General features: G+C 40.5%; 1 protein-coding gene across 8 annotated transcripts in view; it reads right to left on the minus strand.

Annotated features, from left to right (window-relative positions):
• DENND2B (DENN domain containing 2B) overlaps positions 1-25,072 on the minus strand; it is a 166,964-nt gene that overhangs the window by 57,670 nt on the left and 84,222 nt on the right. For 7 of the 8 annotated variants that reach the window (XM_040559046.1, XM_040559050.1, XM_040559052.1 and 4 more), the window contains 2 exons: positions 3,349-4,566; positions 448-584 (listed from right to left, as the gene is read on the minus strand). In XM_040559046.1, the coding sequence (XP_040414980.1) occupies positions 448-584; positions 3,349-4,566 (1,355 nt within the window). The remainder of the gene's footprint in view (positions 1-447; positions 585-3,348; positions 4,567-25,072) is intronic. The other variant, XM_040559053.1, reaches the window with a different exon arrangement.

The following is a 25,072-nucleotide window of genomic DNA, read 5'->3' on the forward strand; positions in this document are numbered from 1 at the left end:
AGGGGAGACCAGGAATTATGCTACGTACAACTGCTTTGGGGCAGTCCCCACAGAAGTCCTGAAAAGCTCAAGCTGACCACACAAGACCACTGAGGTTAATCTTGCTGTTGGATAGTTCTGTATCTATTTCACTTTACATTTTTACATCGCTCAAGGCTTCAGGCCAAGGCTTTGTTAAAAAAAATAATTGTTTCTTGTAAAGCATGAAAAAATCTGACCAGTCTGCCTCCAATACCACTCAACAAAGTTCAAAGGAATCAAGACCTCCTGCATGTGGACTGAGAGTTACGTTTTCTCTGATACAACAGAATCATTTACCGTTCATTTAATCTCTCTTTACTGTCAGCATTGAACGCTCTTGCACAGGGTGTATGTTCAGCAATGCACAGCCTGACCACAATGGCTCAACAACCCAGTGTGAGTTCATATAATGCAACAGGTTCTTACCTACGATGTCTTCGTAGGCATTTTCTTCTAAAGTGCTCTTGGATCCAAATTTATGCTGGCTCTCAGTCCCATTTTCAGTTGGGGAGGGAGGGTACAAGGACTGCAGACTTGATGCATCCTCAAACTCAAAGGATTTTCTGAAGTTAAAACAATAAGTAATTAGTAACTAGAATGCAAAAATGACTCAAACACTTAGCTGAGCAATTGTTTGTTAAGAAATGTATATAAGTTAACTAAAAAATAAATCACACGTCATGCTTTAAGAGGACTTGTAGAGGACCCTCAAGCCCTGTACTGACAGCAGTAGTCAGTATAACAAACAGTGACACCTTTATGAGGTTGGAAGTATTGTTATCCCCATTATACAAAGAAGGAGAAAATATCCAGAAAGTATGGAATATTTTTCATCAGTTACATAGTAAGTTAGCTGCACAGTCATCAGATTAGAAATTGTTTTGTGCTTGCCAGGAGAAACATGTGGCCCTCTCTCCTCAAGAAAAAGGCATTTATCTGGAAAGCACTCCTCTACCAGTTGCCTTAGCAGATGTAAACCTTAGTTTGAAAATATTCATGTCTTGAACATTCAGATACATCCTACCATAAAAAGCAGTGTACAAATGCCAAAGGCAGATTCAAGTGTGTAAAAGTCACCCATCTCCCTTGCACAGCTTGTGCCAAGCACTGTCAGCAAAGGACAAAGCATACAGGAAATAAAGGCTGTCAGGGGTGAATGAGCACCCCCGGGTGATGGCTGGGCCCTGAAGATTTGGGCTTTCTGGCAGGAAGGTGAGGGACAGCTGGCTCAGACAGCTTCCTGGAGAGAGTCTTGGTCCCTCCTTCCTGTGCTCTCTCCTGTCACTGTGGATGGGAGGTTTGGCGTCATAACTCCAGCTGGATGTAGGAGAATCCTGTGGATTGCAAGAAGCTGCTGTCCACGCCCTCCCCATTCTCCAGTTTGCCCAGCTCTTGTTTCTCTGAGACACTACCTACACTAAAGTTGGGAGGTATATGGTTTGCACTGTTAGCTCTACCAGGGCCAGTGTTCATCTTCATTTTATTATGAAGTTAAAATAGCCATCAGAAAAGCTGGTTTCAACCAAAATATTAAAAGAATAAATATCAACTGTCCATTCTCTTGATATTCCAGTGAGCTTAAACCACACATATGTTCCAAGCAAATAGAAACCTAACCTGCAAAATATCAAACTGATTTGCAAGAATCCAGAGATACACATGATAGCACTGCAAATCCTAAAACTTACACTCAGCTAATCATTACCTAAATTGATAAACATTGTTTTTGCATTGAACTCATGCCTACCAGCCCCATCTAGGACTGAGGCTCCACTGTCTGTACAAATTTGTTGTCTAACTCGGCAATGACAAGAGACTGAGCTTGCAGAGCAGCAGGCGCTAGCATGAATTGCACTTCTTCTTGAAAAGAGGATTCAAAACTTCATCTCAAAAACTAATCATACCAAAATACTGTGGTCTTAGATGACTTGTATGGTCTCAAACTAAGTGTGAGCATGTACTCAGAGATTGACTTTGATCACTTAGACATAGGCCACAAGGTGATTCTGTGGCAAGAATCATCTCATGTGATTCATTCCTCTTCCCACCCACCACACAGACCACCTTACCACTTTACCCAGACCATTTTACTATTTGCCCCTTAGTTTTCCAATAAAGGCTACCGTTTATATCTGAACATTTAAAAATTACTGTCCAGCTTCTGTACATTGTATATGCTGCAGTGAACAAAATGAGGTCAGGTTTATTTCACAAATTCTTGTTAAAATCTAGGTTTGTTTCCTCTAACTGAGATTATTGCCAGGACTCAAAGATAATTGCTGCTAATCAGAGCTCGGCTTTCCACATTTCTCCCCTCTCTTTCTCTGAGAAGTGATGTACACCAGCAGAGTTGTCTGACCCATTTCAGAAACAGGTGTTTCTTGAAAGAAGAGATTCTGAAGGCTCCTCTTCTCCTTTTCCTGCCCCAGAGCACTTCAGGTCAGGTTGTGCTGACATAAACTTATAATTAATTGAGCCAACATCAAACACCAGATACTGAATTCATAGCATTCACTTGAGATGTTGTTTAACAGATACTTGCAAAGCTCATCACTAAGTTTCAGCTGTGTGTGTACTGTACACATGCACAGATAGCTGAACAAATGTTCAAAATACAATACTTTGAATTTTTATCAACAATTATCCCTACAATTTTCTAAATGGAGAGCAGAATGAGTTTTACCATTTCCAAAAAGCCAATGGGAATCATGTAATTAAAACAAGTTGAACTCCACAGACTGCTGTGGAAATGTTGCCATATACTCTGCTCATCATTAACTCAGGAATATATAAAGTCCCTTCTATGCTAAAATATGGTTTTCTCAACACTAATCCTCTACAGCTGTTGATAGCAACTTACGACAACGTTTCTAAGCACTGAATTACATAAAATCACCAATGTCACATAAAACTGACACAACTGTAGTAAGCTTTGGAAACACAAACCCTCTGCAGGTACATCTAGCAGTAAACAGGCAGACAGGACTACAACAGATGAGTTATGGTCCTGCTACAAGAGGATAATGAAATTATGCTCCATTAAGAATCTCAAGTAAGGGCATTTGTGCCAAAATGACCTGAAGACTTTTCCAGGGATCAAGGAACGCAGGATGGAGAACTCCAAAATTGTAGCTATGCACGGGTATTTTGCCAGTGCATCCCAACAGAGCAGTCCAGTGGAAAAAATACTTGTCTTGCAAGCAATTCCTAGCATTTCTCAGGTCAAAAGCATTCTATTAGAGGGAGAATTTGAAATATTGCTACTAAAATAATACACCACAGTTACTTATTTGAAGATCAAGCCCAAGACATTTCCTACACTTTTACCTATTCTGGGATTTTCTGTGAAAGCGAGACTCTTTCTTCTGCCGTCTGGTCACGGGGGGTGCAGGGGTGGATGGGAGGGGGGGAGGAGCAGCAGATGTAGGAGATGGAGGTAGGCCATTGCTTGGTTTATTTTTGTGGTTTTTGTCTGCTTCATATTCAAAGGTGCGTTTGGGCTTGGGTACAGGATTCACCACGGTGTTAGCTGGGCTTTCAAGGAGCAGTTTAGGGTCAGCAGAGTTTGCAGTAACCCCCTGTTTTGTCTTACTGCTTTTCTCAGCCTCAGTGGATGCTTCTGGTTCACCCCCCAAAATAACACTCCCTCCTTTGCTATTACTTAGGTTTTCACCCAGTCCCTCCACAGTACTCAGAGTCAGAGACTTTTTCCTCCCTTTGTCAACACTGTAACAGCTGCTTGGTAACTGGGGGAGGCCCCTGCCAGGCTGCTCTTTCAGTGCTTGCTCGATCTTCTGTATTCTGTTGAGCACAGCAGAGGACTCTTTCCTCACATGGCCCTTGAGGAAAGCAACAGAAGGAGGCTCGCTCCTGCCCGGTCTCTTTTCTACCCGATGGCAGGAATCCCTGTCCAGCAGTTCCTCCTCCTCTGTTTCTGGGTAAGAGCACTCCGAAAACGTTCGGCTCATTCTTCTAAACCCTTTGAAATCAAATGTCTTCTCGCTGCAAGGAGATGTCAGCACACTAGGGCAGCTCTCGCTGCCTGACCTCTCCCCAGCGTCCCTCTTGTCCGCACACATGCTCATCCTGGGAGACAGCTCCCGGCGACACTCCCATTCTGTGATCTTCTGCCTGATGTCCAGCACCTGGGAGCGGACGCTCGCCCGGCTGAGGGAGAGGTTCCTCAAGTTTGCAGCAGTGCCCAAGGAAAGAGTGCTCCGGGCAAGCGGATGGCTCCCTATTGCGTCCCCATCCTGAGCCTCCTTTGGGGTCTCCTTTTGGTCCTCAGACTTGAACACAGACAACCTTTTATCCAAAGCACCCACACTGACGGCTTTGAGAGGGTGGCTCGGAGAGTCGGTGTCCGAGGGGCTGGTGGAGGTGCTGCGCAGTGCAGACGGGCGGCTGCTCCAGTCCTTCAGGCGCAGTCTGGAGTTGGAAGCTTTGGTGAGCCGAGTAGAACGGCAAGAGTCCTCACTGTCACTGAGAGGGTAGGCTGGGCTTCTTGGCGGGGACAAAAGAGGTGGTGGAGAGACTGACTGACACCTAGAAGTAGAAAGAAATAAAAAAATCAAGTCCTTGGGGAAACTACAGTTATTTGCCAAATTTCTTCTGGCTGCAGGCAAAGCAGAGGACGTTTGCACACCACAAAACTATCCCAAAGCATCGGGCACCAAATACACCTCAGTCACAGAATCTGGGGAGCGGAGGGCAGTAATTAAGTGATGTCAGTAGTGAACTGAGCACTCAGCATGTCCCAAGCCAGTTTTCTCACCTCTATTTGAATCCCAACTTTTACAAGTTTCCTGACTTTAAACACAGCTGAGACGTTCTCATAGCGAACCATTGCCCTGAACGCATTTACCACCTCCAACAGAATAGCTCCCTGGTCTCCCAGGTTAAGGATTCCCTCTGCAAGAAAAGGGGATCAGCAGGGGGAAGATTCCTACTGCAACAAAAATTGTAAAGACTGACCAACAAGTAGGCAAGTTCACTCACTGGCTGCAGTGACCAAACCAGTTTAAAAAGATGCCCGTTTTCAATGCATAACATCTGAAGCAAATGATCCTTGTGGTCAGCACCTACAGTATTTTAGCCACAGCATTTCAAATCCCTGATGTATACAGTAATTTAAATAAAACTGCAAAAGGGAGACCTGTTTTGTCTTTGGTCTGATGTTGTGGCAAACAGATGAAGTTCTTATCAAAGAGAACAGAAGTAACTGTATCAAAGGAATATTACAGACTGAAAGACACAGGCTAATCTGCCCACAGTACAAGCTGAAGACTGCAGACTATGCAGAAAGTCTCAGCGTCACCTTGGAAAAAAATCCTCAGGAGAAGTTTTTGTCACAGTTTGCAAAATTAGCCATTGTTACTGGGGTGTTGTACATTCTTGTAAAGACTTTAAAAACAAAAAGACAAAAGGAAATTAAACAACCTATTAATCAGCCGGCTCATCAGCGATGAGACAGCAATAAAGAGACAAAACCATGACAAAAAAGGGGGGTTTACAGCTCTGCCACAATGCACACATACAAACCACAGCAGAAATAATCACGGCTCCTTTGACATTTTGACCTAGCAACCTTTCTATTCCAAGAAATAAGGAAAAAAAAGGAAAGATCTAAATACAATGCCTTGCATACACAGTTAAGTTTGTGTTCTACAAAACTGTGGGCATCAAGGTTTTATTTGTTTTGTTTTTTATAAAACATTCTGCATACATGAATTCCAAGTAGAAGAACTAGGTGACCAAAAGAAGTAACAGGAGCAAATTTCTCAGCTGTAGCAAAGGGAGACAAGATTCGGAAGATCCCTTCTGCTATATGGTTTTCTCCTCAGCAGCCAGCTGACACCCACAGGTGCCAAGTTCTGTGGATGACTCTAAAAGTCCAGAGCACTGAGATAACCTCTGAAAAATATACTTTGAGATGGGAGGAATTTTCTTCTTCAAACACAGTCCCAAACCAAATTATTAGATTTCATCCCAGATTCTTACAGTTGAGACTTTGCAAGCAAAGCTCAGAAGCATTAGAAGAAAAAAAATTAAAAAGCTCTGGTCACAAAAGGACAAAAATCAAATTATCACAAAATGGAACTTATCTTTTTCAAAATCCTATGAAATCAAGTCTTTTTTTTGCATAGAAGTTGCACATTTTTGTGACTTTTTGTTTTTCATCATTTTGAAAAATAAACATGCTGATAAGACAAATCTTACGTCAAAGACAATGGAAATACTTCATCAACAACTACTTAAAGCTCAGTGAAAAGCGTTCTTCATTTCCAGTCAGAAAGGATGCATGTCAGAACACATTCTTTTCATTTTGAGTCCTAGAAGTTAAATTTACTGTTATTCTATGCAGTTTCAGACAGGTGTCTTAGGATACCTCAGGAGATCAAAAGCAGGTGACAAACGATGAGTGGTTTTGGCTGGTTGTCACAGCATAGAGTTTGCAGTGAATTACCTAGGATTACCTTGGCCTACAGAACTTCACAGCACCTGAAGATGCTACCTAAATCACCCTCCTCAGACTTGGAGGGCTGCCCTGACTCTTCATTTTTCCTGTCTATCCCATCATAGAAATCTCTTCAGCCTAATACCATGATTGTAAGGTTTATATTATTCTTAGCACTCCTCTAGCTTAGCCTTGAGATTATGTTCTCCTTATTCCTGTATGTCATGCAGGCCTTCCCCAGAGCTGCACCAACATTTGTTGCAAAGAAACAAGCATTTCGTAGTGGCAGTGTATGTCATGTATGAAGACCACAGCCTCCACTGAAGCCTTTGAAGTCATATTCCGTTGTTTTCACTGTCAGGAAAAGGTTTGTTGACTCACCAGGAGAGGAGGAAAGGGGAAAAGCATGATTTGCATGACCTGCAGAAGTTGCACAATGTTTCTTCTCAGAAGATATGAGCCATTCTTTTAAATCCCAGGTTCCCAGTAAGGTGACTGCACTTAAAGTTCGATCATGAACCCCTGAAGTCAGTTACACAACTCCCACTCACTGCTGTACAAGTCTGGAACTGCAGAGCAAAAGGCCCTTTAGAGGTGTGTGCTGTTAAGTACTAGGGATACCATAGTTAAAACATTGATTTACTTCATGCTGTACTGTAATTCAGGTAGAAGAGATAGGAATAATTCAGCAACAAAGAGAAGCAAAGCCTTGTCTGTTTGGCTTTGAGCATACATTCACTACAGGACAGCAGCAAGTAACAGAATCAAGTCCAAAAGCTGAACAACAGATAATAAAACGTTCCTTTCCCTGAGAAATCTGCTTCTATTAGAAGAATGTTCTCTTGAAGGCACAATAATTCCAGTCTTTGAAACAAATATTACTTGACAGAGACAATTAAATAACTTGTAATCTTTCGTACAAAGACTGTAAGCAAAATGTTTTTATTGAAGTTTCCTACATACAGAATGATACATGCTGCGCCTTACAATGCTTGCCACTACAATCACTGTTAAAATATTTCATATAATATTTATTTCATAAATAAATGCAGATTTCTTAACAAGTTCACTTGAACAGAACCTTTCTCTGAGCAATGACATTTCTTTGAGATTATCACTCTTTCACAAAACATACCGGAATGAGTTGCTCCGAATCTCTATCTGAAAAGTGCATTCTTCCAGCACTCAGTCTGAGGTGTGCAGCTCTCAAACCACGGCAAGTCAGCAGGCACAGTGCATTGCAGTGTCATGGGCAAATTGCCCATCACACAGCCCACCATGTGTGTAGGCAGGTCACAGACCCAGAGCTACCTTCCGGTGGGACTCACAGCTGCACAGTGAAGGGAGCAGACAGAACCTGAGAGATTTCCATCCCTCCAGACCCTGCTTAGCTTTGCTGTTCTGAGTTGTTCCCTGAGAAATCAGCAGAATTACCCACAATAGTAGAAAACTATTAATATCAGTGATTATCTGTAGGATTTGGAGCTCTAGATACAGTTGAGCTTTAAGTTCTGATTCAATCTCTTCTCTCCAGTTTCTTTTTTCCTCACTTAAACATAGAAAAAAAAAAAAAGTTAATTTACAAGAGCTGTAATTGTCCAGACCCACTCAAATAAAGATATGGCTTCCCTGGACTAGCGTATGTATTCATATAATTTGCTCTAATAAAGGGTAATATCAACAGCCATATCCTTTCCCCAGTACTAAAGAACATCTATGGATAACAGAGCAGCTGCATCTCTCTCTAACTTCGTTAGACAGCTTTCAACAACAGGAGGCAGCCAGAATGGTGGCTAAAGAGCTGGTTTTGTACTTCTTTTCCATGTCTGAGTAAGGTGTATTATAAGAATTTGCATTTATTGAGGAGTTTGCATCCATGATTCACACATATTTGCTAAATACTAATAAAACCAGTAAGTTGCATTTCAGACCAGGGATTAAACGTGACTGGAGAGTGGTTAAGTAACTTGCCTTGGAAGAGTTCCAGGACCCCTAACTCCCACTGCCCTGACCTGACCTCTGGGCTGAGCAGCTCAGACACCACAGCACTGCTCTAGCTCTCCTGAAGTGTCAGGAAGGACTCCACAGATCATCTGTGCTGAAGAAACACAAGCTGGGAGAAGCTGCTCTGCATTCTTTCAGTTTTGCAAATCCCATCTACCTTGCTTAAACCAACACTTACAGAAGGAGATGACAGTTTGGGGCTCTCACTATGCCAGGTAATTTCCCATTTCAAAAAAGTCAAGCCCTTGGCAGCCCATTTACAAAAGAAAGAGCAAGAAAACAGGTTGACAGAAAGGTGTCGGGTCTTTCCAGGATCCTGTTGATGAGATCCCATCAGTTCACCATAACACAGAAATTTGGTGAGCTCACAAAGTTGAACAGCACTTCTATATTCCTCAGGGCTTTCTTCCCCTCTTGCTAGGAAAATATTGCTTTCTTAGTATTTTATTTACCTTATTTACCAGTTTTCCTCATAGTATTGTGCTATTTTATCAAGACAACCTAATATATTTTAGAGTAGCGATAATAAAATCAGAATCAGCTGTGACTGTAAGCATGTTTGCGTATTTAGCAGATTTGGCTGCCACAGAAGACTAGATACTTGTCATTGCTGTTGCCAATGTTTAAAGAGATCTGAAACAAAAGCAACAGAAATTCCTCTTTGCAAGAGCAGCAAGCCTCAACTTAAAAACAACAACAAAAAACACTTAATTTTCCTACTAATTGAGTACAGAGAATATTTCTCAAGAAAGATGTGAATAAATTTATTTTTCTTCATTATACTGGTTAGAATATCCATCTTCAGCTAGATCCCAAAATCAGCAGAACCCCAATAAGGTCACTAATGCTGCACTTGTTTCATGTAATTGAAGAAGTAGATACAAAATTCCCTGGAAATTTGTAAGAGAGAATGCTAAAAAATGCTCAGTTATCAACTCAAGCAAAAGACTGCACAAAAATATCATTTGAGGCACTGATTTTCAGATAGCCAGTGTTAATACTCCCATCACAAAGAGCAGAAATGCTTACACCTGTTTGGCTTCTTGTTAGTTTTTTTGGCTTCTGTTTAAACAAAATGGACGTGTTCAGATTACAGGATGAAAAAACGAAATTATATTTATAACCATATGCTGAAAAAAACTAAATCCTGAGAATTTTATTGTCTGTCCAGATGAAAGCATCTATGTCCAAATTTTCAGCCAGTGTAAGCCTCCAAACACTTACAAGACAAGTGAAATAAGAAACTCACAGAACAAGATATAATTTATTGGATTCTTGCATTTTCAAAAGGGTATTTTCTCCCATGCCAGTATAACTTCTCAGCACACTAAAAAGCTGTAGTTGCATTTTTGTCTTCAGAATAAAAATGGATGTTTCTCATAACTTCTGTGACCTGCACCAAAAAAAAGCCATTTTGAAAAGGTTCAATACCAATGGCTCTCTGTAGCTGGTACAGTCTCACTCTGCTCTAAGGGAACTGTTGCCAGGAAATCATTGAGCAAACAAACAGAAAAGCACTCTTCTTTCAGAAACACATTTGTGAAAGCTCGTGGCAATTATCCCTACTTTTACACAAATAAGAATTGAAAGAACTACTGCAGAACAAAAAGATTCCAGTCATACCTCTTTAGGTGTAAAGCAGAAGAGTAATTCAAAGGCTAAAAAAACATCACAACCTTCAAGCAATGTTGAGGGACAACACTTTGCAAAGAATTCCTTCTTCCTCTCTCTCTGTACAAAGACGGAATAATTTTCTCTATGCTTTCCTCAGAAAAGCTATGAGAAATCTACTTTCAGCTACAAACACTGTAAGTCAGTGGTTTGGTTGCATTTTGAGATGAGTTATGAGACAAACCCATTAGACAGAGAAGCAAAGTTTCAACATCATTTGCATGTGACACTGTGCTATTTCCTTTTATTTTATCACCTCTACCTACATCCCTGCCAGTGGGGACAGATGAGTAGTAAGGGTGATTCTGTCAAGCACTCGGTAAGGCATTACTGTAGGGCAGAAACAGCGAAGGCTCAGGGGGCAGATTCAGGTACTCAAACTGGTTTAACTGGGATACTGAGTGGTTAGCATGAGGGTTAAATGTACAACCATCACCAAAATGTGTGGCATGAGATGGCTTTGTTGATTAGCCAAGACAAACCAAGTAGAACCCATGTATAGATGATAGCTCGAGTTTTGACATTCTTTTTTCAAAACTAAATGATCATCTAGGTTTGGACAATTTCTTTGTGTGCTACATTAATAATAAATCCAATCATTCCTTATATTAATTGTACTGGGAGTAGAAAGGGACTTCAGAATTAGTATTATTGCTACTCTTTGTAACTGGGGGCTGTGGGAACAGTACAACCAAACAAAAGGGACCTCCTGGTCTACTGAATCTAAATAGATCCAGTTTTGTTTGACAGTAAACCTATTAAAATATATTCTGTACTTTGGCATAGTGTACAGTCTATTGTAATTGTCTACATACCTCAAGTAGATAACTACAACTGATATTTAATTATTTTAAATCTAAATAAAGCTTACTGTGAGTAAAGGAGGTGAACTTTCTACACTCCATGCTAGGCACATAGCAGTAAAAGGTGGGTTTGAGCTGATTTAACCTGGTAATGAAGCAAGAAACTAAACTTGTGGCATCTTGCCTCTGGCTTGGAAAAGAAAGTGATAGTAGTGGCAACACAATAGCTGCTCTTCCACCAGACCCTTTATTATTTTTGAGCTCTCACCAGGAGCATAGCTCAAAATCCCCCAAACCCTGCATGACAGATCATTTCCTCTCTTTATTGTTGACTTTGGGATTTTGACAAAAATGAAACAGAATTTATTTTCGAAACTAAAAGGTGAATTTGCATAATAAGACCATTTGAAACAGTTCACTTTCATGAGCATGTGCTAGTGGTGGAAAAATCCCAGCATTTAGATAGAATGAAGCAACAAAATAAGTCAAAGTGGATGAAGATCAAGAAATAATTAAAGTCAGAACAAAAATAGAAACACCACATACTTCTCTGTGCTTCTGATATTTTTTCCAGGAATTTTGATACTTGCCATTTAAATAAAAAATTGAAACCGTATCAGAACTAATTACAAAATAATAGGCTACTAGGACTGTCAAACAAACAAGATCAAGTGCTATGTGCTATTTTTAGGTGCTTTAATTTCTGTGCCCCCAAGTACTCAGTTCACAAGAGTGATGGTGGGCAATGTTAGAGAGAGAGTGCTGTCCTACAAATAGACCCCTTCAAAGCTCTGAATCTTTATAGTTCTGAATCATAAAGAGAAGTGCACAGAAATTTGAAGTGGCAACTATTCTCCACAAATGTACAAAAAAAAAACCAAAAAAATCAAAGCTTATGAGTCAGGTCCTAAATACTTGAATTAGACTGAATTTGTAAAGCAAAGATGGCAAGAAAATCTGTGACAAATGACTGCAAGACAAAATGTGATCAATCAATGGACAGCAGATATGTGCCTTTGCCAAGAAATTTCTAAGGGTGAAGAAGGAAATTGTGAAATTATGTAGACTGAGAGGGCTAGATTCCCTGCTGATCTAGATTTATGGCAGTCTTGCACTGTTAAAAGGCAAACGCAGAATTTAGTCACTGCCATTTTTAAGGCTTTCACGCCGCCCCCCGCCCCGTTCATATACAAGTGACTGCCCCAAACACCAGCAATCAGGGACGGAAGATTCACTAGCCTATACTGTACTTCCATCACAATGATCAGAAGCTGACTGCACACAGGAAAAACAAATCAAAAGCAAGAACCAAAATATCAGAGACAGCCATTCTCTCTTTTCTACTGAGGTACAGTGCACTGGTTTCATACCACTGTCCCTCATTCTCTCCTCAAAATAGTAAATACAAATCAAAGTTGACAATGGAAGCCTCCTTCATATTTACTATTTTCCTCTAACATGTTCTGAACAACAATTTTTGCAACAAATACTTCCACTGTTGTCTCCACTTTTACTGATTTTTATGTCGTGGAGGCTGTTCAGAGTGATCTAGTCTCACCTGCTTTTTTATGATCTTAGGTTTTTTTGTTGGACTGAGAGCAGCAACACAGCAAATGATAGCACGTTCTTAAATCAGGCAGAACACACGAGTTCTTATTTGTCTCTTTAAGGACCACCAGTCCTCAAAACTTGTTCTTTAATACAAGTATTCAAACTCTCAGTGCACATGGAAGCTCTCAGCTCTGCTTTTTCAAAGCATAGGTGATTTTTCAACGTGCTTTATCTGCCTGGGAATCTCAAAACATTTGAACGCTTTGGAACTAATTGTGTCAGAGCTTTGCAATTCTTCCATGCTTATACGCACACAATTTGGGAAAGATTGAAAATGACTTTTATGAATTGTGATGTTTATTTTTTAACATAACTGAGGCAGTTCTGGTTCGGCAACCTCTAATTCTGGAACTCTGGTTTGGAAAAGTTGTTGTAAGATAGGTTCATACCTTTTCTGCTCTCTCAAGCCAGAAAAACCTCATGAGATCATTGTATACTTTACTGAAATATTCTACACCCAAAGGGAAAAGAACTGAATTGCAAGCCAGAAAGTCACGAGTCCTGGCTGCACACTAATCCAGAATATAGCCAAGCCTGCTTTCTCTGCTTTACTTACAAATTAACTTTTAGGTCACAAAGAACCTCATTAAATAGACCTATGAATAAATATCTAGTAGAGGCAGAATAAAAGGAAGGGAGTTCAGGACTCCATCCTGTCTTTGAGAACTATTCTCAGTCTCACCCACTAAGACCCACTAAGTTGCTTTCAGAATAAACAAAATCTATTGTTTGCTTCTCTACCAGTAGCCACAATGATACACTGTCCCTCCAGACCAACTAGCTTAGTTCTGGTCCCCAGTTTCTACTGCTGTTGATATCATGTAAGGTATCAGTCAGCAGGTGCTAAATCCCTCTTTGCTAGCTATGTAATCTATAGGTTAAGGCAATTTGTTGCCCCAAGGAGCAGAGATCCGAGTCTTGAAGTGCTGTCAATGTCCAGCGAGGCCTTTCTGTAAGATTTGCCAGTTTTCTGTTCTAATAAACTGGTTTAACACAGTGAGAAAGCTTCCTACAAAAACAGGTTATAAAACCAAAAGCCATTATCCATATGTCTGTTATGAAACAGACATTCCTAATTTCTGTCATCATTTCAACTATTAATATCACAATGCAGAAAGTTTGAGGCCTGAGAGATCTGGACCCAGTAAGAAAATACAATATGTCACAACAGGATAACACCAAAGTGATTCAAAGCTTCTGGAGTTAATGCACTGCATATGAAATAAAATATAAACAAAATAAAATTAAAATAAATAAATGCAGCACAATGGAACCTCCTGCATTCCCTCCCTGAATCCAGAACAACCTCAGCATCAGCCCTGTCTGAGTACAGTCTGTCTGAACCCACCTTGTCAGGCTGCCATCCACTTGAAGCCCTTGTGCGGTGAAGGCAGTTCACATTTAATGTAAAGCAGAGGAAAAAAAGGAGTAATTCTGTTTTTAAACTTCGCCTAAGGAGTACTCAGACGTCTGTGGGGTCTCATATCTGCAATAGCTGGGTGCCATCTGTTCGTCAAGACAACTGCAGCAACTCAGTTCCACTTTGTGCAAACTCTTCCTGTGTAAGCACAAAGCTGAAACAACGGCATATAATCAGCAGGCTCCTGATTACATGGTTGAGAAAGCATATTTGTCCTCACAAGGGCACTTTCTAATGTTTCTTTTATAACAATGAAGCAGTCTAACAGCTTTATGTTTGTTCCTATATTGCTCTCACAATGATAAGACTAGAGAAATGCAGCCTGGTTCTCCATCTTCAGCTTAGTTTTATAAATTTTACCCTCTTTCCTTTGTCTCTTCAAAGAGTGGATTTCCACCTTCCTAGTGCTTCAAAGGTCTGTGTACCTAAATTTTTGACTATTTTTCCACCATAATAAAGGGAATTATTACTTTCCTCTCTGAACTTCCCAGTCAGTTACGGGATCACACCCAGACAGTTCTCTCTCCCAACCATACATTCACATTCATTGCAGTCCCTGAAGATGACCAAAACAGTTTTTCCTAACAAGAGTTAAACTTTTTTTTTTTTTTTTTTTTTAAGAAAATGACAAACATTCATAACAGACTTTGTAGTGAGGAACAGTAGCAGTATCTGCCAGAACATGTGACTTTTACATGAACAACATCAAGAAAAAATTAGAAGCAGGATTTTTTTTCAGCACCTGAAAATGCAGAAAAGATCTGAAATGGTTGATAAGTGAAACATGGCTAGTGCTGGTGCCAAAGCAAGGGAGAAGGCAGGAAACTCATGGGAACTTGCTGCTTTCTCAAATACCAGAAAGACAAGCTAAAGTGCAATGTAGCGCTTCATATGCTCAGAAGAAACCTGCTTACAGTCTGCCGTTCCCCAGCACAGTGAGGACAGAGCTGCAGCACAGGCCAGCCGCAGGACTGCAGTCAGACGGAAGGTACAAAGAGCATTTCAGAAGGTGCCACTGCTTGTCTCAGCTTAAACTGACCCACTATGATGTACACGTTGTGAGCTGACATCCCTCGTGTAATCGCATACAAGCCGTACCACCACTGCCAAACACTGCGTTTTACGGATGCTGCAGTAAGAAGAACGAAGGAACATAGGTGAAATAGCAAACTATATACTAAGAGTTTAGCTTGTACATGTCAGCTGGGTAACTAGTGTGTCTCCTGTTCAGAGGCTGTATTCTGCCTCTGGAGGAGGAATGACTTGAAGCTTTACAGCGCTGGCCTTTCTTATCATCAATTTTCTTCAGTGGCTCTGACCCCATGGAATGCAAAATAAATTCCAGCTATGACAGACAAACATGACCCTTGGTACATGCTACAGTGCACATAGATTTGTGTGGATTGAGTAATAATGGAATACTTCTCTTGCCTTTAGGAGAGAATTTTCTCTCAGCTTCAGTGATGGCCCTCTTTCATTTAATTGCTTGAATTCACAAATATTTGTGAATTGGGGTTCAATTTTCTTCTGGCTTGCATCAGCACAAATCAAGAGTTTGCAAAGAAAAGTTGCTAAAGATGCAAACTGATGTAAAACTCATTACTATAGGAAGATTTAAAGCATTGAGCTGGAGCAAATATACTTACCAAAAAAAAAAGTTTCAAGTCAATTTTTTGATCTATTTATTCTCCAATTTGTTGGCAGACACAAACACACGAAAAGGGAGAAGGGAAAAAAAGGGAGAAGGGAAAAAAAGGGAGAAGGGAAAAAAAGGGAGAAGGGAAAAAAAAGGGAGAAGGGAAAAAAAGGAAGAAGGGAAAAAAAGGAAGAAGGGAAAAAAAGGAAGAAGGGAAAAAAAGGGAGAAGGGGAAAAAAGGAGAAGCCAACCTATAATTTGCAATGCCTGTTGCTATCATACTTATCTATATAACAGTCCAGTCAAGGCCAAATATAACTTGACCCTGGCCTTAATGCAGAAGAATTTCACTGAATATCAAGCAGAAGATTGACCAGCCACTTGATTACTGTGCTTAACAATAGTCAAAACCATATTCTAAAGGAAATTTTCCCAAAGGTTTAGACATTAGTTTCTCTCTGCTTTTTTTACTGAGATTTCACTATAAATGTCAACAGGAGCAGAGTTAGGTCAGGGAGCGACGCTCCTGAACACTCTCCTCACCATGATCGAGAGTAATGTAAGCATGTGCATTACTCACTAAGTTGAAATGAGCCTCCCAGACCACGTTTCATCACCACACCTACAAGAGCTGTGGGATCTCAAGCCTAAATTTGGAGTTGGGATAATATCTGGGGGATTTGTATTTCCGTTATAAATATTTCATTCTCACAAGGCCTTGGCTTCTTATAAAACTGTGGATTTAGTTTTACGCTCTTCTGTTGGCCTATTGGCTTTTATAAGGAGCTGGCCAATATACTTTTACTTCTCATATCTTATATGGGAATTTGCATATACTATGCCCCTGAGGATGAAAATGATTTGCTACCACTGCCATGCAACAGGAATGCTGCACAGTAATAAAGAACTGCAAGGTTACTTAATACACAATGCATTGGAGCGACTAAAACCAAGTACACATTTTTTATCTCTCTCATCCTTTCCTTTTGGGACAGAGCCTAAAAAAACCCTCATGTCTCTACAGGAGGACATGGTGATAGCATCAGGCAAAGCAGCAAGAAAATTGGAATGATACAGAGCAAATGAAGCAATACCAATCTGCATGTATGATGGGAGCAAGAAAAAGCAACTAAATGTTTATAAGCTCATCAGCAAAAAATACTGCTCTCTTAAAGACTACACATGGGCTCTCAGCTCATGAACAGAATATTTGGAGCAACAAACTGAAGTCCAGGTTCTGACCCTAAGTTACATGACACAGAGACCCACAGGCTTTAGCCTGAAATGCTGTGTTGGTTTTTTTTTCTAAACCCATAAGAGTTCTGCTATTTATTCAGTGGAAAAAAAAAAAAAATATATATATATATATATCAGAGCTGTCTCTTGCCCCAGAAATTAAGTTCCTTACAACACATTTAATTTATTTTTTTTTTAAATCAGGCATCAAGGCCAACACAAAACATAAAAGTGCACCATCAGCACTACATTTAACACTGGCAGAAGGTGTAGGTACAAATACTGCTGCATAACTTAAAAATTACCTTTAACTATTAAGGAGAAAAAAATGGATTCTCATTAGGCAAGGCAAGAAATATGCATTTAGCCAGGCAGAGAAATTATATTCTGTCTGAGAGCCCAAGAGAGGTGGAGAAGGAGGGGAAGAGATGGGGAGCAAAATCAAGTTTTAGCTCCACCAAGTCCCTTGTTCTATACCAGAGCTTCAAACTTCAAAAATAAAGCTCTTCGTATCACTATCTTTAGTGAGCAGAGAGCTGCTGTTGAGTTCCTGCCTGTGAGTAGAAAGCCCATCAAACTGCAAAACTAGCAAAGAACATTAAGGAATCCACTGCGACAGCATTCCATGCTCCTTCACTTCTGCTTTAGTTCGCTGCCTCCGCTCACACCTCTGGCAAGCACACAGTTGTCCGTCACTGCAATCACTCCAGCACACGGGTTCCAGACTTACTCAGAAGCTCTTCCCTCTGGGAAAGGTGCAGAATGGAAAGGGAGGAATTCCACGTCCAGTCCCTTGTAACCTGCTCTATCCTCTGCACTTCCTGAAAGCTCGCTGCTTCGCTTCTCAAGCAATGAATGACATATGGTCTGAGGACATTTGTCAAATCTCTGTTGCTTTGTGTACTTAAAGGGAGGAAACTGGTATTAATGGTTAACGAGACTAGCACTACCAAAGCCTTTCTCTGCAATCTGACATGCTGATTTCGAAGGGACAGGTGTGTGAGAAATCTGGAAAGCCAAATGTTTCCTTCTGATTGCCTACAGCTTGGAAAACTTCTGTGGCTTTCATTTGGTTTTGTTTCTGAAGTTGCAGGGACTGACAGTTTACATTTCATTCTTCAACCTGAGGCTGCTGATCGCTAACAAAATCTTAGAAGCTGTATCAGCTGCACCAAACCACACGCACACAGACAGAGCAAAGAAGCATGCCTGAATGACCACTTACACTGAAATCACACGGATGGCAGTACTGTCTAGGGAGGAAAGGGAGAGGTTAAAAATCCACATGCAAATGCTTTCAAGTCTCTGCCAACGGTTTCGAAAGGACACAGGCTATCTGCCATCTCCCATTTGCCAGTGTACTCATGGAACGTAAAGCATCATTAGGAAAGCTCATGACTTGTATATTTGCTGGTCTATTCAGTGAGATCGCCAGCATCTCCCTGGTCTGGAAGGCAATGGGATTTTCATTCCTAAGAACAACTTCCTCCAGAAGAAATGCAACATTGGCATGATAATTTTAAAATGTTATGCACACAGTTTCTATGCAGTATCCCCTGTAGACTTCTGAATAACTTTTTATCATCACCCCAAAAAAAGCAAATTCACATAAGACTCCTGATCTGATTTTCTGATGCTGCATTGATAGGGACTCCCTTAAGTGCTTTAGCATATATCTTGCTTACTGCTTTTACTTACTACATTTCAGTGCAGTAAAAGCACTAGAAAGACATGAGAAAAGTTTTCAAAACCATGCTGTTCTAATAATTTGCTGCAAAAAATATATGTAATAGGTCAGTTCAAGCCTTTGTATTACTGTGTACACTCATGTAAAAACAGAAACCATCAGTGATTAAATAAATAAGGACTGCAGTGTTAGTCTAAGCAGTTTTTTTACTGTAGCAGAACACAGTTGCATTAAACATGCTTTCAGTCTAACCTGTCAATTACAAACCTCTGCTTTTTAAAAGACTTGTTTCCTTTCATTTTTAAATTATCTTCCAGTGTTTTTAGCAAACATAAACTTTGATAAAAGGGAAAAAGTATTTTTAATGATGACATATGATTTCCACATATAAAAGAACAAAGCATTAAAAGTGCCATGAGAATTAAATTGCACTGGGAATTAGTTAGCCAGGCTATGTTCCTGCTGCCTTTACATAATAACAAAGCAAACTTGATCTGAAGCTGCATGAAAGAAAATGCAATCTTTCCCTCCCCCCCCCCAAAAAAAACTGTTTTTTGTTGTTGTTTTGTTTTGTTTTTCCCCCCTATGCATATAGGAGAGATACATTAACAGAATTTCCAACTGGGAAAAAGTGAACTGCTTGACTGACAAGTGCACTTAAAGTACATAATTCTTCTTCCTTGAACTGACATCTAAAATTAAAATGAAACAAAATAGCCAGCTATAGAATTACTGTGGCAAAATGCTCCATCTTTAGCTTTTGCCACAAACTGAGGAAGCCTGAAAAGTGTCCTAAGTGTCCAAAAGTAGGTCCATTTTTTCAGTTCTGTCTCTTGATCTTATTAGAAGCTGTTACAAACCACTCACAAACCACTCTTCTCTCACATCTTTAGACCACTGTGGTTGCAAGAGTATTTCTGCAACCCTGCTAAAGAGATTTCAAACATACATACTCTGATCAACCTCCCTGAGGTCACTTCTGAACAGGACAAGGAAGGGGGCACATCACACGTCTCAGAGCATCACAAGCCAGCACTCCACCAACGCTTCTGACAGAGATGATGGGCAACAACAAAGTCAAAGCCCGTATTCAAGCTTTGCCCAATTCCAGGGTCATTTTAATCAGTGCTCTGATGTGTTCCCACTGCCGATGTCTCTGTTCCTGACAACAGCAAGCGTACTCCCATCTCCCATGGCCCAGATCAGGGCTGAGCTACCCAAGCTCTCTCTCAAATGCACCTCCAAGCTCACCGGGTAAATAACAGCTTTGTATTCTTTTCTGAACCAGAGGTAGCTTTGTGCTGCTGGGAACCGACCTTCTGAAAATTTGTGAACTGCACAGTTCAAGCTGTTTCTGCTTTAAAGGAGTACAATACTTGCTAATGGATTTCACATCAGTTATTCAGTTTCCCCAGTTGCTTGGCTGAAGCTGATTTGTATTGTTTTCTAAACCTCAATGGCAAAAAGAAAAAGAAAAAAAATGGCTTGTCATTGTGTCTCCAATAATTTAATATATTGCTTACTCTTAGCAGAATTTGATTAAATAGTGATTCATCCCATTCTCAAGCTCTCTATCAAAGTTATTAAAACTTGACTCCCTTTTAAAGCAACAATAAATGTTTTCTATGGGTTGTGTTTCACAAATTCAAGAGCTTACAAGATTCACACCAGTATTTCCAAGCAGCAGGAGGAGGCACCTCAGCAGCTGAGCACCGAGCGCCTTGCTGCCGCAAGCCGTGCACAGCAGTGGAGACAAGATCCTGGCCCTGCCAGGATGCCCCAGGAGCACGCGGCCGCACTCACACCCCTGGACCTTTGATGCTCTAACAAAGTCTACATGGGTGACTCATGGAGTTTTGGTGAGCATGTCAGCACTGACTTGAGGCAGCAGCAAATACACCAGCATATTTTCCCACGACACATCATTGTAACTCAAATTGCAGTGGCATCCAAACATCCCGCTAAACTTTCTGTTAAGCAGGGATGTGCACATCATCCACCCAGAAATTTTTATCCAAGTACAAGGAGTCGTTTAGGTGAACATAATATCTATGGCTAATGTTTTATGGAGACTCCTTTAAACCATTTGATGAACTTCAGTGCCCAGGTAGAGAGAGCCTTTCACCCATAATTTTAATTTTTTTTTTTGCTTACGGATGAAAGCCATAATTGAATGCAGCCATACACAAAAGGGAAAGAAGCAGTTTTTCTATCACTCAAGCAACACCACACACATGCTTAGTAAGCAAAAGAATAGGAGATGAGAGAATACTTTATCATAATTATGCTAAGACAATGGCAATCACACATAGTAAGTATTGGGAAAATTGTACACACAGGAATTTCAAATAAGACCAAAGCCTGGTTGTTTTGGAACAACGCAGGGAGTCTCACACTTTGAAGAACTTACAACATAAATATGTTAGGGAGAAAAAAAAACAGAGAGGAAAAAAGTAATGTTTGCACCATTTTAGGATGGCTGAAACACACGGACTGCCTGGGAGCACATGAAGTTCTTGTGGCATGCCCGGGAGCTGAAGATGCATACTTTGATTTCCAAGTTACTACTTTCTTCACAGTGCTCTGCACTCAGAAAACTCAAGACATGTAAGAAATATCCTAAGTTCTAAATTCATATTCACATGAAAAAAAGGTAAATACTAAAAAATCCACTTTGTTTACCTTACTGCTTTAATAATATTTTTCCTATGGTAAGATCAGAGCTCCATTGTGGTGGCCACAGACAGTTATCTCCATCCACACTCTCAGTCACAGTATGGAGACTATTTGCCCAAGGCGTTGAGCCTGGCTCTGGACACAGCTCTTGTGCATTAGTCACAAGATCCCTCATTTGGCAGTACAGGCAGACTGGATTCCATCTGGGTAAATGTCCTGACAAGAAACATGGACAATGTCTAGAGTTTAACACAGAGCTGAAACTCACTGTGTGTTTGGTCTTTGTGTGTCTTGTTTTTGTGTTGTTTTTTTGGTTTTTTTTTCTGATTTATTAGGGGTGGAGAGTTACAATAACAGAAGCGCTAAAACTTTATGAGGCTAAAATCATTCTTGCACACCAGGTAACATCAAGCAAAATGCTTGGTTAGCAAAAGGTGCTACAGCTGCATCCACAAACCAATCTTCCTATACGACCACCAACTACTGCATTGGCATTGCCTCTACTAAGACGACACTTCTCCCTATACAGACAGGTTTTTCTCCTGATATGAGATCACCTTCAAAATGAAAAAAATTACCATGGAAAGAAAGAGAATAAGCACTCCCAGGACAAGCCAGCAGAGTGAACAACCGACACCCACATTTGAGTGTCAACAGCAGCAGAGTATCAGCTAAACCTAATGCCAGACACATGTGCAAATTCTTTCTATTTAAGAACTTTCAAGGTCTGAGTTCCTAAGGCAAAATACTTCTTAATCTTCTGCCCAGGCCACAGCCACATAATTCTTTCTTCAAAGGAAAGAAAGTATCTCAGTTGGGTTTATTAATATGTATTAGTATGTACAAGAATTAGTTTTACATAGGAAAAAAAAAAAGATTTTTGCTGTAAAACTGGATGAATTTGGCTTGACTAGGACTGAATCACCTGTGACAGCCCAAAGCAAGAAGCAAGCATCAGGTATGTGCTGTTCCAGACGGCGAGCATCTGCCCCCGTTACAGAGCTGCTGATAGCTACAGCAAAGCTGAGGCCCTGGGGAAGCAGGGCCAGACCTGATCTCTGGCTGAGCCAGCACCGGGTGGCGGCATCAGCCTGAGGAGCCTTCCCCCTGCATTTCAGACAGTGATTTTACCTATAAGAGCAGCAAATAATCTTGGATTCATGACAAACTTGGGCATAACTTTACCCCATGGGATCACTTGGTTGGGAAATACAAGGCATCATTTTGTGCGTTAATTTAAAGAACTAGAAACAATTAAGCAGAAACACTGTGTAGCTACCTCTGGAGAGGTATAAGTCTGTATAGTCATTTGGATTACGTGGTGTATCTCCATCGCCTTCACTGGAGATAAGCCAGCTCCCACCAATTAAAATTCTGTCCCATTAAATTAAATTCTGAAGAAGGTCTGAGCCACAAAGCCAGTACAAGCAAATCTCAGTGCGCATTAGACTAATGGAGCTGACAAATCGTTGGTGACAGCTGAAATGGCCTCACACACTGCTGGGAGATAAAAACCAAAGCCTATACTTAGAGGTTTGTGGGTATCCAGCTCAGTTATTTCCTCCTCTTTCCAGGCAAAAAGAGAGATGCAACTCAGAGATCAAAGATACCCTACTGGAAATCTGATTGCTATTGTGCACAGAAGTCACCGCTTCAAAGATATCAGGAAACTAAAGCAGACAGAATGAACTGAAAATAAAGTTTTGTGGATCAGCATCAGGCCAGATTTCAGTTTTACTCACACGAGAGTAATTAGATTCAAAGATCCAACAAAAAGTATTTAGAAATGGGAACTTCTATGAATGTTTTGAGACTAAGAACTTGCAACTTTGTGCTCACAGCAATTTGCAGATGTAATCGTGTGCTAGTACAAATTTCAGATGCCTTGCATCTGAAATTTGGCCCACGGACATCAGCACCTACACTTTATCAGGTCATTAAATCACAACTGCCCGGCTGGAGAGGATTTTCCAATTCAGTGAGAATCATACTGCTCCTGTGCAGATTGGGTGGAGAGACATCACAAATTTGCCCACATCACCAATCCAACTTGTGCTGAAACTAACCCGATTATAGTGACGTAGTTGTCCCAGACTAATAGCCACATAGTCCTTTCACACAACTGGAACAAAGACTGGCTTCTGCTTTGGCTATATTCCCAAATCAAGTCCAGTGACATTAAACTAAAAAGATGTTTGTTCAAGCTGATTATGGCAGTCTGTTTATATACACACTACTAAAATCACCACAATAATTTATTCAAAAAAAACCCTTTCCTAAGTAAAAATGCATCTTAATATTTATTCTGTTTCTCATTCAGACCCAGCTTGTATCGGGGGAACACCATCTAGCAGGAACACAGTCTTTCTATTTCCAGTTAGTTTTGTTCAGAAATCTTTTCTTTTTTCCTGTTAGACTAAACAGACTACAAGTTTGAAACCTATATTTTGCTGAGCAGAGCATGACCTCATAAACTAAGTGTAGGCCTGTTTTAATACCATATAGTACTGGTGTGATTTTTAAGTCAATAGAGCTGGTGGTGCCATTTCTACATTTAACTTTGCACTGGAGCAACCACAAGATTAGGACAAACACTTTATGAATTAATTTATGAATTCAAAATAAAATTCTGCATAAATCACAAAGTCGACTCCAAATAAATATTGAATTATTTGTTAAGAAAAGCAAGCCATTGTAGGGAGATACAAACACCGTTATGCCTTTTCTTTGACTTGTGTTCTCTTAAGGTTTCTTCAGAGTTGCAGCCATCCTCTTAGGTATGGTGCAGTCAAACAAAGAAGACAACTGGCGCAAAACAGTCACACACCTGTTGCACACTATGAGCTCCTTTGTCTCCCATTGAAGAGGTAATAAGATTTCACAGAGCTGCTTCTTGCCAGAATTGCTAAGTCACTTTCAGCTACACATAAGGTGCTTTCCTAACCTTCTGCTCCTTGCCTTTCACATCAGTGACTCACAAGGAAGGATTAAAGCTGTGTCTTTGGAGTTCACTGAGAGCTAGGGTTCCAGTCTCATTCGGTAAGTTTAACAATTGTTTCACAAATGCTCTAGTATTTGCTTCATATAAAGGGCTTCTCTTCCAGATGACATTAGAATGTTCCCACTGTGTTGGGCCAAAGAGCACCCCTAGTCCTGGCTCTGTTACTGCCCAAGACCGTTATCAGGTGCCTAGAGAAGGAAGTAAGGATAAGATGAGCCACAGTGCTACTCAGCCAGCCTAATGCTAAAGACTTGTTGCCTCACAGATTTTGCTGCTGTGGATAAAAGCCTTTGGTAGTTTTTTCTTCCATGAATTCGTGTAACCACAACTTCCTGCAGCAGTCAGTTTCATTGTTGAAAGACATGCTGCACGGAAGTACCTTCTTTTCAACCTGACTCCTTCTGGTTTATTTAATGCCTATTAGTTTTTAAATTGGAAAAGTTTTTTTTTTTCCCTATTAACCATCTCTGTTCCACCCATAATTTCAAAGACCTCTATTACCACTTCTTCCCCTCCTCTCCAGGCTGAAGGTCACCAATCAATCTACTCTTGCCTCCCAGTGAAGACATTCCACAACTTCAACAAGATGGCAACACTATATCACTGTAACACACCTTGCATCTTGCAGCAACAAACTGCACCAAAACTAGGACTGACAAGAAAATAACACTAAAAAGACGCCTTAGCCACCAGGAGACAAATACACCTGTGTTATGCCAGTATCAGCCATTACTGAAATTCTACCTCCACAGATTATACAGAAAGAACATTTGCAGTTTTCCAAATCTCTAGTCAAATCCTGTACTAAAGGGAGACAATGACTGTGCAGTTTAAGTGGATCTTTGAACG

The sequence above is a fragment of the Cygnus olor genome, chromosome 5, assembly GCF_009769625.2.
Source record: "Cygnus olor isolate bCygOlo1 chromosome 5, bCygOlo1.pri.v2, whole genome shotgun sequence".
Lineage (NCBI taxonomy): Eukaryota > Metazoa > Chordata > Aves > Anseriformes > Anatidae > Cygnus > Cygnus olor.